The 13,632-nt window shown below is 37.5% G+C and overlaps 2 protein-coding genes across 3 annotated transcripts; both read left to right on the forward strand.

Moving 5' to 3' along the window:
* Nucleotides 1-1,121: 1,121 nt before the first annotated feature.
* On the forward strand, nucleotides 1,122-7,177 carry tnni2a.1 (troponin I type 2a (skeletal, fast), tandem duplicate 1). Its single transcript, XM_084396671.1, has 7 exons — nucleotides 1,122-1,303; nucleotides 5,777-5,810; nucleotides 5,989-6,025; nucleotides 6,107-6,235; nucleotides 6,353-6,442; nucleotides 6,530-6,706; nucleotides 6,864-7,177. Exons 2-7 carry the CDS (start codon nucleotides 5,803-5,805, stop codon nucleotides 6,957-6,959), a joined length of 537 nt encoding a protein of 178 aa, XP_084252797.1. The 5' UTR covers nucleotides 1,122-1,303; nucleotides 5,777-5,802; the 3' UTR covers nucleotides 6,960-7,177.
* On the forward strand, nucleotides 7,110-12,435 carry tnni2a.2 (troponin I type 2a (skeletal, fast), tandem duplicate 2). 2 transcript variants are annotated; one of them, XM_084396673.1, is made up of 7 exons: nucleotides 7,110-7,392; nucleotides 9,584-9,612; nucleotides 10,950-10,986; nucleotides 11,090-11,218; nucleotides 11,297-11,386; nucleotides 11,463-11,639; nucleotides 11,721-12,429. In XM_084396673.1, exons 2-7 carry the CDS (start codon nucleotides 9,605-9,607, stop codon nucleotides 11,814-11,816), a joined length of 537 nt encoding a protein of 178 aa, XP_084252799.1. In that variant the 5' UTR covers nucleotides 7,110-7,392; nucleotides 9,584-9,604; the 3' UTR covers nucleotides 11,817-12,429. The 2 variants fall into 2 exon arrangements, with proteins under 2 accessions (XP_084252799.1, XP_084252798.1); XM_084396672.1 differs by lacking the exon at nucleotides 7,110-7,392 and adding an exon at nucleotides 7,652-7,787 and having other exon boundaries at nucleotides 11,721-12,435.
* Nucleotides 12,436-13,632: the final 1,197 nt, after the last annotated feature.

The raw sequence follows: 13,632 nt of genomic DNA on the forward strand, positions 1-13,632 counted from the left end.
AAAAAGTATTTAATAAAAGGGGGCCAATATTTGTGGCCAACGTGTTTTGGAGAAAAACGTTTATTTCATAATGTGATTTCCCCCGCACTTTCAATTCTTTTACTTCAATGAAAGGTTAGATTTTTGGAATTTTTTTTAATGAAAGATCAAAAGGATAAACAATGCAGATTTATTTTTTTACAGCCATTTTTGATCATATTTACCAGTGGTGCCATTAATTCTGACCACAACTGTATATCTCATTTACATCTCATATATGTATAGATGTATGTCTCATGTATATCTCATTTCTCATAGGATTAAGTTATTAAATTATACTAAATTAATTGTATTGATCATTCAGGTCATATTAGAGGTACAGTTCTAAAAGAGTTAAAAGTGAAATGATATCAATTGTAATGTTATGTTATCAAATGAGAATTTTCTCTTTTCAGTTGACACGTTACTAATTTAACAATTTCTTTAAAGAAAGAATAACATGTTTTTTTCTCTTCATTCCAGCACCCATAAGAATAATAAAACTGTACTGAAAATCATTATTATTCCTTAATTTGCACATTTTCAGATGCTTATCATGCTCTTTGCTTGACAGCTGTGCCAATTACACCACTTTATTTGAGTGCCTGGGGTGGGACAGTCCCAGGTACCCATCAGCACCAGAGCAGCTGTTTGGAAACATAAGTAGAATCTGCTACTCCTCATGTTTTCACAGGCTAATCTACTGAATAATAATAATTAAAAAAAGTGTCTGTCTTTCTAGACATGCCTGGCTTTGCTCAGAAAGTCAAGAAAGAGATCAAATCGCAGTATTTCTTTCGGTTCATTTGTCATACTGGGGCAAATTTCGAAAATGGAAATTTTTAATTTCTGGGGCACCATTCCTGTTGCTTGAAAAGTTTAATATGATATTGTATATATTTTGAATATTATAAAAGATGTAGTAATACAATAGTTTTTATTTTTTGCAAATGCATTTTTTATAAGCAAAGTGTTAATGAACACTGTGTGGGTTAATGCCTGGGTTAATGAACACTGTGTGGGCTTCAGTTTGTTAGATTAAAAATAAATTGCACATCTAAAGAGGGGTTATTTATATGGAGGGGGTTCGGGTGGAGATGAGGGATTTGATATTGTGTTTCAGGTGTGTGTGTTCTATTGGTTCTCTGAATGGATCTACTACCATAAAAAGAGAGATTGGATTTCCTTGGTCATAGGGGAATACAATATATACTTATGATGCCCGCTCCCTGCAAAGACCCAGTTCTTCCTCCATTCTTCTGGCTGCGTGTGTCTCAGCTCATAGGTGAGATGCTGTTTTCTCTGCTTTTTCCTTTGATTATCCTATTGTTAATGTGTAATAGCATCTGGGTGAAGCTTGACCAACTGCACTGTATCAATTTTTGACATTGACAGATGATTTATTTTTTTTATTTTCATTTTTGTAAGCATAATTTGGATTGAATACAGACTTGGATTGATTTGTTGGGAAATCAATTATCTGGTTTTATTTTGTCTTATTTAAATCTGTATTCTTGTTGGGAATATAGAAAACTGCTATTGAAAAATCACTGCGCTATTTTGACACACACTTGGCAGATGAAAGATAATGTGTTGATTTGAGATTTGGAAACTCGATTCATTTCGGCTGTTAGGACTAGACGGTGATATGCCAATGTTTATCTTGCTGTCAAAACCGAATCTTAAAATAAATAAATAACACTTCAGCTGGCGTGTCTAAAATGACCCTCAGGGATCTCTTTGGTGCTTTAGACAATGATGCTATGGCTTAAATCTGGGGTATTAGCATTGTTCAAATGTAAAGGACTTTACTACATATTTACTCACATTATCACAATGGTACTCATTGTCATACTTTTGACCTGGCATTGCAATTTGCCTTCTATAAGTAATCCTGACACAGAAGAAGAATAGACAGTTGATAATTGCTCCGTTTTTAACTAATTATTATATACTTTTTTTTTTATCCTATTAAATTTAAGTTTAGTGTTATTTTACACATTTATTTAAACGATAATATAATATAATATAATATAATATAATATAATATAATATGTGAGTTAGCAAATAACAGAATTTTCATCCAATGAAAAAAAAAGAATAATTTATTTCATTGGAAATAAATTTTGATCAGTTGGTCATACATTTAAGTTAGGCTCAGCCTTTAAATAAATGGAATTAAAAACTGTGAGAGGGGTTTATGTGGAAAAAGTTGATGTCATGATTTGAGTCATTATGTTAGATCAGTTGCAGATGATTGGAAGGGAAGGAATAGAGGTGGGGTCAAGATTTTGATTATCACCCAGAAACAGGCTTAGCACAGAAGATCTCAGGAGATGGAAAACTTATACCTTCTGCCCAAAAATAGCAGATGATTCACTTTAAACCAGAAGACTCCATCACGGCCTTATTTGAACATGATGATTATATTATAAATGTCAGGGTTATGTTTAAGTCTGCTTAGTTTAATTGTGTTTTGATTTAATTTTGTCTGTGTTCCTGGTGATTATTAGTTTCCATAGTTACTCATTAGTTCCTCACCGTTCTTAGTTCTGTTGATTAATCTGTCTGTGTATTTAAACCCTTAGTTTCCTCTGTTCATTGTTCTGTGTTGTTTGTGTTGAAGTGGTTGTGTCCTATAAATTTTGTTACTGGCATGTTTTCCAAGTAAATACTTTATTGCATTTCCTGTGTCATGCGATTATTACAGCCACTTAAATCGTTACAGAACAAGGAATCGAAAGATAAGATTTTTTTTACGATGTTTCTATAAATGCTCTACTTGCTCTAAACAGAGCAGGAAGAGCATACCCTTGAGGACCACACAAGGGCATTTTTAGACCTGGCGTGGCTCAACCACTACCCGGATCACTCGCTTTGCATTTTCTATTACACCAGCCTCAGCGAGCGATCCAAGAAAGCCAGTCCTCCGGCCCTGCCTCTGCAGGCTCCCTTTTGTCCCTCGGCTCCCCTTCTGTTGACTACACTCTGCTTTGTGGATCTGCCTTGGGTCTTCAGGTTTCTAGCTCCGTCTTGGCAAGGGGATCCCCTGGCTCTGCCTCCAGCCGCCGAGCCCATCATTTCACTTCAGCTAGTTGACCAGTTGGCTCCACCTTAGCTCCTCCCTCCCTCGGCTCCACCTGGGGCTGTCGTCCCTCTGGTTCTGCCTTGGACAGTCGTCGCTCTGCCTGCGCCACGGCCTTCAGCTACACTTCGTCCCTCCACCTCTTCGGGTCCGTCAGGCTCCACCTTCCCTCTGGCTACGCCTTGTTCCTCAGTCCCATCGGCTCTGACTCAGTCCTCTGGCACCCTGGCTCCACCTCGGACACTCGTCGCTGCGGCTCTGCCTCTGCCTCCAAATCCATCAGTATTGCTTAGTTTCATCGGCTTTTCGGCTCTCTCCACTTCCATCGGTTCCATTTCAGTCTGTCTTCTCCCTGGGTCCGCCTGCCAAGTATCCACCATGGCTCCTCCTTCCCTCGTCTCCGCCATGGGCCTTCATCCTGGCTGTGCTCTGGGTCTCAGGTCTTCCTGTTCTCGTCTCCTTCCTGGCTCCTCCTGCCATCATCACTTCTCTAGTTTCTCCTGCTGTTATCTCCTCCTGTTTCCTGGAATGTTTTCTGCTTCCAGAGCCTCTGCCTTCCCTCCTCACTTGGGGCCAAATTACTAAACAGGGCAAATTAGCATGAGAGCGCAATTACAAAAAAAATAATGCTAGGAGTGGAAAGGTCTACACGTGATTTACAGATGACTCGCAAATTAAAGAACACAGACGCAGCCAGATAATTTCCATAATGCTACCTGTTAGCATCTGGTTTAAGACTTGCTTTTTTGGGGCGGTAAATAATGGCGCAAACACCAGTAAATTAACGAGCGCAAACCTTAGTATATCACCTTGCATGATTCATTTAAATAGTCTCCTCTCATAAATTTTGCTTCTGAAAGGGAAACTTCAACAAATGCATATGCAATAAGGTCAGCCGCAAAAATAAACTTTATCCACACTGTGGCCCTGTTATTGGGGGGTGGGGGGTGTAATGGGGTGTAAAACTGTTTAATTTCATTGTCTTTTAGTTTCATTTTCCCTGCTCATGTTTTGCTTATGTTCCTGGTCATTATTAGTTTCCATAGCTACTCATTAGTTCCTCACCTGTTCTTAGGCCTTGTGTCCACCAGTTCACCAGTGCTTTTCTTAAAATGCCTTGCTGCGAGCGCTTGAGAATGTTTCGGCGGTGCATAGATGTTACAATATATGTGACCCTGGATCACAAAACCAGTCTTATGTTGCACGGGTATATTTGTGGCAATAGCCAACAAAACATTGTATGGGTCAAAATTATAGATTTTTCTTTTATGCCAAAAATCATTAGGATATTAAGTAAAGATCATGTTCCATGAAGATATTTAGTAAATTTCCCACCTTAAATATATAAAACATTTATTTTTGTGAATGGATGCAGCACTATCGCCAATAGAAATGGACAACTTTAAAGGCGATTTTCTCAATATTTCGATTTTTCTGCACCCTCAGATTCCAGATTTTCAAATAGTTGTATCTCGGCCAAATATTGTCCTATCCTAACAAACCATACATCAATGGAAAGCTTAATTATTCAGCTTTCAGATGATGTATAAATCTCAATTGCAAAAAAATTACACAAGACTGGTTTTGTGGTCCAGGGTCACATATGTGCTATGATATTGAATATCCGTGGAACTGTTACTAGTATCTGATTTCGCAAATAGTTTGTTTCTGAATATAAAAATGTCAACACAATGTAAAATACTTGCTCTGGCACTTGATTTGGATAAAGAGATGTGCTTGTTTTTGTCGTTTGTTATCGTTATACACGCAGAATGTGACGGTTGGTCGTGTGGTATTTGTCCTGCCCCTCCTCCACTGTGATTGGACGACATCTGCGTTCAGCACTGCGCTTTACCCAAACTTAAACATTGTTGAAATCTTGGTGACTGGCAAAAACGCAGATCGCTCAGTTCTCAGAGTGAAATAGAACTCTGAGAGGCGGGAACCGGTGAACGATCAACGTAATAATTGAATCGTAAAATTAACAAACAAACAACAAAACAAAAGTAAAGCTGCTGCCCCTCTCGGACGACTGCCGCAAATAAACATAAAAAAAACACAACATAAATTCCAGGCCTGGTCCTGGGTCCTATCGACCCGGAGCTCCTCCTTGAGACATGAGGCTAATGTGGCACGCAGGTGATGCTAGTAATAGCGCCACAGGCCTCTCAGCCCACCCTGCTTGCCACACTCTGTCTGTGTATTTAAACCCTTAGTGTCCTCTTTTCATTGTTCCATGTCATTTGTGTTGAGGTGGTTGTGTCCTATGAGTTTTGTTCCTGTATTATCATGATGTTAGCCAAATTAAGACTTTTGTTATTGCATTCACCGTGTGATTATTACAGCCTCCCAAATAGTTGTTATATTATATTATATTATATTATATTATATTATATTATATTATATTATATTATATTATATTAAACAATCTTATTAAACTGAATGAATCAATAATTGAATAAATGATAAGAAAAGAAATTTTTTTTTGCATACATGAACTTTTTATTTATTTTTTATTAAACTATACAAGCTTAAACATTAACAAAGCACATTTTAAATAGTCCATGCAGTCCTTTTTCCTTGCTGATAAAAATATATTCATTATTACTTTAATTGCATACTGTAATTTTACCAGTGCTTTGCATTAATTGTAAATTTTGTATTATTTCACAGCGGGCAAAAAGTAAAATTCAGCCAAGATGTCGGAGTAAGTAAATATTTTAGATTATCATAATCTTCCTCAACTAACAGAAATTAGTTGCTGTGGTGGTATATTTTTATGTTTGTGTATGTTGAATATAAAATAATAATGTGAAAAAGTGTCTTGTGGTTATTAGTTACTGCTTTACACATTTGATTAATCTCAAAATTTCAAAACACCTCAGGAAAAAGATATCTTCGAGTCGCAAGCATCATCTTAAGGTACAGTATGATTTAAAATAAAACCTATTTTTCATTGACCATTAATGATTAATAATGACACCCTGCCTCTCTGTGTCCCAGAGCTTGATGCTTGCTATCGCTAAAAGTTTACTGGAACAGGAAGTAAAGGACATAGAGGTGGAGAGGAAGAGATACATGTCAGAAACCTGCAAGCCTCTGTCTCTACCTGGATCCATGCAGGCATTACAGGTATAATATAATAAATTCCCATAAATAATAATAAAAAAAATTTGCTTGACACCTTAGAGGACACATAATGTAAGTGGATAAAATTAAATAAATACTCTTTGTCCTCATTGTTTATAGGAATTGTGCAGGGAGCTTCACCACAAAATTGATGTCACTGACGAGGAGCGATATGACCTGGAAATGAAAGTCAATAAGTGTGCAAAGGAGGTAAGATGTCATCTAGATTATATTACAATCCAATTTGTGTTTTATCTTGTAGTTTCTATATTGGTAACCCTCACTAATTGATTGTAGATCGAGGACCTGAATATCAAAGTTATTGACCTGAAGGGCAAGTTCAAGAAACCCGTGCTGAGGAAAGTGCGCATGTCTGCCGATCAGATGCTTGGGGCTCTTCTGGGCTCCAAACACAAGGTGTCCCTGGATCTGAGAGCCAACCTGAAACAAGTCAAGAAAGAGGTCAAAGAGGAGGTGAGCGTTTAAACTGCGTTCTTCTCCTTTCCCCGCAGTTCATGTCACTGCTTTGTCTAAAAGAGTTTAGAACCTTCAAAATTGTAAAAGATGCTGATCTCAAATCCTAAGTATATTGGCTCACTGACTAAATCTTATTTTTATTTACTCATACTAGGATAAGGAACTGCGTGATGTTGGAGACTGGCGTAAGAATATTGAAGACAAGTCTGGCATGGATGGCAGGAAGAAGATGTTTGAAACTGAGGCTTAAATTTAGTTTTCGTTTTTTGAAGTTCAATGTGCTGCTCAAACATAATTGGCCTTGTCTTTAATGTGCGAGAAACTGTACTTTAAACACATTTATTTACATTTGCTATTATGGGAAAGTAAATGTGATCACTTAGTTTTCTGTTCAATATTGGACCTGAAATGTGCATTCTCAACCATGTATCAAAGTCTTACACAATCATTAAAACGTTTAAGCAGGAATGATGTTCTGTGTGCATTTTTTATGCTTAAACCACTTTGTAACCAGTTTTCTTCACCAATCTGTGGAACAAGTAAGTATTTATTGTCAGTTTGTATTATTGGTTTATGAGTAAATAAAAGTTTCTAACATATTTTTATTATGATTAAATGTAACAGGTAACAGTGACACCTTCAGAAGCAGCTGTCCGGAAACATGCTGAACACACAGACATAAGGTAACGCACATTATGATATGTATTCTTTATTAATGGATGTATGGATGTATGGATGTATAGATAGATAGATAGATAGATTGAAACAATGCATGGATGGATATAGATGATTGTGAAGCAAAGAGGTCTTTGTGAGAAAGTCATTCTTAGAATAAAAGAATAACTATCTTGAAGGACAGGATATTTATACTGAAGGCGCAGCGAAGGAGGGATAGTGCCGTATTTCATGACCTTGTCAGCTCATTGGTTTGGTGGGTAATCCACTTCCATAAAGAGAAACCATGGATTTGCAGAGAGATCAGAGAATGCAATATATATCTTCTTAGCACGTCAGCTGCCTGTGTCTCGGTTTGACAGCCATCTGTCCCTAGAAGACGTTCCTCTGTTCTTCAAGAAGGGTGAGAGCAGTTCCCTCGGTTCATTGTCTTAGTTTATATTTTGTTTTGTAGATATTTGTAAGAAGTTGTAAAATGTAGTTTGTGGGATTGATAATGGAGGTGATGGAGAAGGTTGTCATGGGGATTGGTTCTTCTTTTTAATTTGCAATGTTAAGAAGGCATCTGCAAAGATCATATATGTACTGTATAGATTATTTGTTGTACTGTTGTTTAGATAGTTTTGTAGCTATTGTGCATTTAGACCAAGTTGATTTGTGAATTATTTGTGAAAATATCTTCAAATAGTCGTCAAAACATTGTATGATCATTATTGGCGATTTTAACTTGTGTAAAGTTTCTGTTTTTTGATCTCGACTGAAGTCTTTCCTTCTGGAAACACAATGCTAAAAAGAAGATAAATCGTTTTGAATGGTGATCTGAAGGGGGAAGTTAGGTTTGATATACTGCCTGCTGATGTCAGTTTACTGCCATTTGAAAGTGAACACCGACATGAGCATACATTTGAGACTGATCCTTAAGTCTTACTCCACCTGTCAACACTTTCTTATGGTCCTCCTTAAAAACAACTGATTTACGTTGTCTTCGTATAAACTTTTGAATCTGAAAGACAATGTTATGTTAGTTATTGTGTAATGGTTTGAAATGCCTTAACCATCTGGAAGCTCTGGAATATGCATATATTTCTTCAGAGAACTGATTAGTCTTGACTTTTAAGAGTTCTTAAGTTGCTCTTTTACCAAACCCTCACACAAGAAGACACTAAGGCTTTTATACTACATGATCTATTCTGCCATATGCTTTTGTAAAATGTGTCCTCATTCACCTTATGGCTACTTAGAATAGTCCTTCTTCAAATAGATGTATGTGAACTGACTGTTGTCTTCACAGCTTTCTAAGTATGTCATTGAGGCATTAAGAGTCCATTTAAGTGTACTAAATGAGTCAATCAGTTTGTCATCGGTTAGCCAGTTAGTCCCTTCTGTCTCTCAGAGGAGGAGTATATTAAGAAAGACATTTGAGACAGTTGTTTAGCTGGGAATAAAGGAGAGCTGTGTTGTCATATCTTTGACATCCCAGAGATGCTCTTGAGTATGGGGCTGTGTTTGCAGCTGATGTACTGGCCTTGAGATCATATTGCAGTGGCCTCCTAGAGAAAATCCTCTCGGATGAGTCAAAGAGGCTTTGGGGAACATGTGGTGACATCAAGGGTAATGCAAAAAAGCTCACATGATCAGAATGTCTATGGCTGGGTTTCTCAAAACCGGCTCCGGAGGGCCGCTGGCCTACAGAGTTTAGATCAAACCCTGATCAAACTCAACGACCTGTAACTCTGAAGACAATGATTATCTTGTTCAGATGTCTTTGATTAAGGCTGGAGATAAACTCTGCTGGGCAGTGGCTCTCCAGGGCCGGATTTGAGGAACCCTGGTCTATGAATTTAGTGCCATTATGTCCACCTGCAGTGGTTGCCGAAAGGTTGTAGGTTCAAACTCTGCTAGAAACGAGCCTTGGGCTTTACTGAATCCTTAACCTGAAGTTGTTGGACAGATATACTTGGTGTAGGTGGGGGGTGATGCTTTAATTAATCAGTGCTGTCGACAGTTTAAATTTCTCATTGCTGCTGCTCCACCATGACAGTAGAAGACAGTTTGTACTAATGTATGCTATAGAGCCCTTTGTGGCAATGTTGAAACTAAAGGATGCTTGTGTACCTAGAAGCATTTGTGTTCACATACTTGCGTAAAGTGTATTTTTTGGCCTCTGATGCATTTCTCTTTTCTCTTCCTGTCAAAAAGTTGTAAAGAAAACTCTCCAAAATGTCTGAGTAAGTATACAATCCATTCATTATTTTGAAGAATATACCAGTGAGGTTCCAGGAGTTCTTTGCCAGGAAACGCAAAGTTTCTTGGAGGAACGCAAAAGATAAACCTGCTATAGTAAAGAATGCAAATATTTTATGTTTTGAATGGCTAACATTTTATCAATGTAAAAAATGGGAGATTCTAAGAAAAAATCTGAAGGCTGGAACGCACTACGTGACTTTTGCACAGATTTTTGGCTTGATTTGCAGTCTGGATGAGACTGTCCTTGTTGATGAAAGTCTACATATATTGGGAGTTCAAAGTTGACAGATCTCAAAGAAAATCGCATAGTGTATGATGGGAGTGGAAAGATCTGCGCGTGATCTACTGAAGATGCGCAAATTAAAGAACACAGGCGCAGCCGGATCATTTTCATAATGACCAACGACCTCTACCAAAAGCAGCTCAAAGTAGCTTCTGGTTTAAGACATGCTTTTTTTAGGCGTTAAATAATGGTGCAAATTCTAGTATATTGACTAGCGCAAACTTTACTTAATCACCTTGCATGATTCATTTAAATACTCTCCTCCCAGCGTCTGAAAGGGAAACTCCTACAAAGGCAAATGCAATAAGGTCAGCCGCAAAAATAACCCTGTTGTGTAAACCTAACGTGGTGTTTTTCACAAATTTTTCACTGCGTGTCTTTACTCTTTAGTAAAGTCCTGATGGTAGTTTTTAATGCCAAAAGAGGGTTTGCGTTGGCGGAAGCTGTTAGTAAATCTGGCCCTTATTGTCATGCATCTCCTGACATGTTTTAGTGTGAGTTTGAAGGACTTAAAAGTCTGGTAGTGTGTCATTCTCAGTCGTTTCATATATAATGCCCAGTTTTTCTCTGTAACCATTTACAAAGTCAGCAAGTGTATGATGCCTAGTGTTTTAAGATCTGTTCAGATTTTAAAGGTCATCTAGTGGATTCCAGCCTTAAGAATTTTTATGCGAGGCACAGCACAGCATCAGAATGCAGGACACATTTTAACATGATACACCATCATAAAAAAAGTAGCAAGATTCGTTGCAACAGTCAAACATGTCTGTCTAATGCATGTTTCGAAAATTAGGGCCCTAAGGCTGATATAACAAAAAAGTTTAAAAAGGGGTCATTGCAAAATTTTAAGAACTTATGGATGATAGTTTAGAACAAACGGTAATTAGAAGGCTTGAGGAATATCAATGCTGTGCTTTCTTGCAAGCACGGTAAATATTGTGTCTATGTAAACAAAGTGCAACTATTACTACAATGCCACAATACAGAGGTGAATATCCCAATGTAAAATATGTCCTTATTTCTCTTCTTTATTAGCAAACGAATGTCTAGTAGTAAAAAACACAGCCTGAAGGTAAGAGCGCATGTTTTATCAGTTGAACCAAACCAACATCAAAAAAGTTCCATAAAAAATTATAAGTATACTAGGATTCTCAATTAATCAAATTTTCTTGTAGAGCTTGATGCTCGTGGTTGCAAAAGACTTACTGGAAGCAGAGAACATCGAGAAGAAGGAGGAGAGGAAGAGATACATGGAAGAACATTGTCCTCTGTTTTCATGTCCAAGCTCCAAAGAAGAACTACAGGTCCAATCCGGTTATTATTACTTCTAGAAGGTTTTGGCGAAGTTCAAAGCTTTAGCGTGAATTTTATTCTGTCAACAGGAGTTTTGCAAAGAGTTACATGAAAAAATCGCTGTTGTCGATGAGGAGAGATATATTCTTGAGCACAAAGCCATCATGGTCGTTAATGAGGTAAGATGTTTCTTGTGCATCTCCTTCTATGTGGTCCATCATTGAGGTGGTCAGCGAGATTGTTTGTGTGTTTTAGGTCAAAGACTTAAATATCAAGATCGTTGACCTGAAGGGCAAGTTCAAGAAGCCTCCTCTGAAGAAAGTGCGCATGTCTGCTGACGCTATGCTTCAGGCTCTGCTGGGCTCCAAGCACAAGGTCTCCATGGATCTGAGAGCCAACCTGAAACAAGTCAAGAAGGAGGTCAAAGAGGAGGTGACTACAAAAGATGACCACATTTTCATTTTTAGGTGATCAGACAACTTCCAGGTCACTGAAACCCCCTTTTTCTTACAGGATAAAGAACTGCGTGATGTTGGAGACTGGCGTAAGAACATTGAGGATAAGGCTGGTATGGGCGGCAGGAAGAAGATGTTTGAAACTGAATCTTGAAGACGATTATGAGTGATCCGCTAGGATCATTTCCTGACTTCGATCTAAATAAAATGTACTACTTAAAGGTTCTGTAGGAACAGTTTAATTTATAGTCCATAGAAATACCACAGATTGACTGTTTGCCAAAATCCTACCTTTTCTAAATAAACAACCCAACTGTAATAATTGTTGCTCTCTGCTTTCTTTTTTTTAATTTTCTTTTCTTTTTTATAATTTAACTATCACTGTAATCTTGAATTTGTTTAATTAACACGGAATCAAAACACTTTTTCCTTTTTATTAGACAAAAGACTTTCTATGTCTTAAGGCAAATGAAACATCTGTGAATGTTGTTAAAAATAAAATTGTATTTACTAAATGTAAACGCCACCTCAGTTTCAGTTGACCAAGCCCTCATATTTTTCCATCGTCAAACCACCTGATACCAGTTTTACTGGTATTTATCTCATAAAGTCCCACCCAACATTTTATTTTATTTTACGAAAGTAAGCAATAAGGTTTCATTTTGACTTTACACACAGAATGGTTTCTAAACTATAATTCAATATAACCAACTTCAATTCTAAACCAACAACAAGCTGTTGTTTTATCATCAAGGTAAGATTCCTGCCTTTTTAAATAAATAAATAAATAAATAAATAAATACAAAGATCTGTCATGAAACTCTAGATGGCACAGACTGATCGGTCCTTAACTCAATCTGCTTGCAATCACATCATTCTCTATAAGGCACAGCTGATTGGTTCCTGCTGTATCAGTAGCCAATGAGCTCGCATACTCAACTTTCAAATACTTGGTTAGCATGCTTAACAGTGCAGTGCGCTTTCAGAAACCCTCCACCTTCCCCAGCTCCACCTGCACAGATATTCTACAGGTAATTGATGTACGTTATATTGTACAGCAGCAGCATGTCTTACTTGCTCACAGCAGTGTGTCGTGTGTGTATTGGCAAGTCCTGTACTTGCTCTGCAGCAGCAGCAACAATGACCTACAGCATCAGCAATAACAGCAGCGTAGCAGATCTTTTCCGCCAAGTCCAAACACATTAACATTGTCATAACTTTTTTGTCTCTAAAAGGTTAATATCAAGTGTGAGGGTAAAATATAATTATAATATTTTATAATTCTTGCAGAATGATGTCCTGTATATGTCTTGATGGATCATTGGGTGAGTAATGTCAAGACCCACACAAAGCATTTTTAATTTAATAAGTGAAAGTAGGCATTACTAGCAGAGGTGAAAATTCTATTAAATTCTATTAATTCTAAATAAAAAGAACGTCTTTAAAGGTTAGGTTATTTTTAAGGAGGGAACATGGAAGGTATTTGTGGTGTGAATTTCAGATGTGAGCTCTGATCCACTGGTCTTAGCAACCCAGCAGTTCCTTAAAGAGAAATCTGAAGTTTTGCTGAGCCATCAAAGAATGCCATTAAAAACCCTCATTGCCTGTCAACAGCACGTGTGAATCCAGCCTTCTTCTTTGGGTGAGCACCTCTTGGTTGACTCCCCTGAATCTTACCTTGGATCTGAAGGATTTAACATGCTCCTTCTTTACTGGACTATAATGGCAAACACCTGCTTTCTGGATCCAGCTATTAATCTATTTAACACTACTGTATTGAGAAGAGCAAAAATTCACCATGAAATCTGAGCAGGATTATTTATGAACCGCCAAGTGGTGTTTGTCTACTGGAGTAATAAATGTATGTTAGGCCCGTGTTTCTTTTCCCCCCAATTTTATTTCTTCAGTGTTCTTTATGGTGGTTATTAGTATATTACTTTTTAAAACTGTATTTCAATGATTATGTCAAT

This window comes from Rutilus rutilus (genome assembly GCF_951802725.1).
Source record: "Rutilus rutilus genome assembly, chromosome: 23".
Classification (NCBI taxonomy): Eukaryota; Metazoa; Chordata; class Actinopteri; order Cypriniformes; family Leuciscidae; genus Rutilus; species Rutilus rutilus.

Bases quoted from the DNA above. Each gene is read 5' to 3' on its own strand.
- tnni2a.1 (XM_084396671.1), top strand. The intron at 6,236-6,352 runs GTATAATATAAT...CATTGTTTATAG, and splicing joins GATCCATGCAGGCATTACAG to GAATTGTGCAGGGAGCTTCA. The intron at 6,707-6,863 runs GTGAGCGTTTAA...TACTCATACTAG, and splicing joins AGAAAGAGGTCAAAGAGGAG to GATAAGGAACTGCGTGATGT.
- tnni2a.2 (XM_084396673.1), top strand. The intron at 10,987-11,089 runs GTAAGAGCGCAT...ATTTTCTTGTAG, and splicing joins GTAAAAAACACAGCCTGAAG to AGCTTGATGCTCGTGGTTGC. The intron at 11,387-11,462 runs GTAAGATGTTTC...TGTGTGTTTTAG, and splicing joins CCATCATGGTCGTTAATGAG to GTCAAAGACTTAAATATCAA.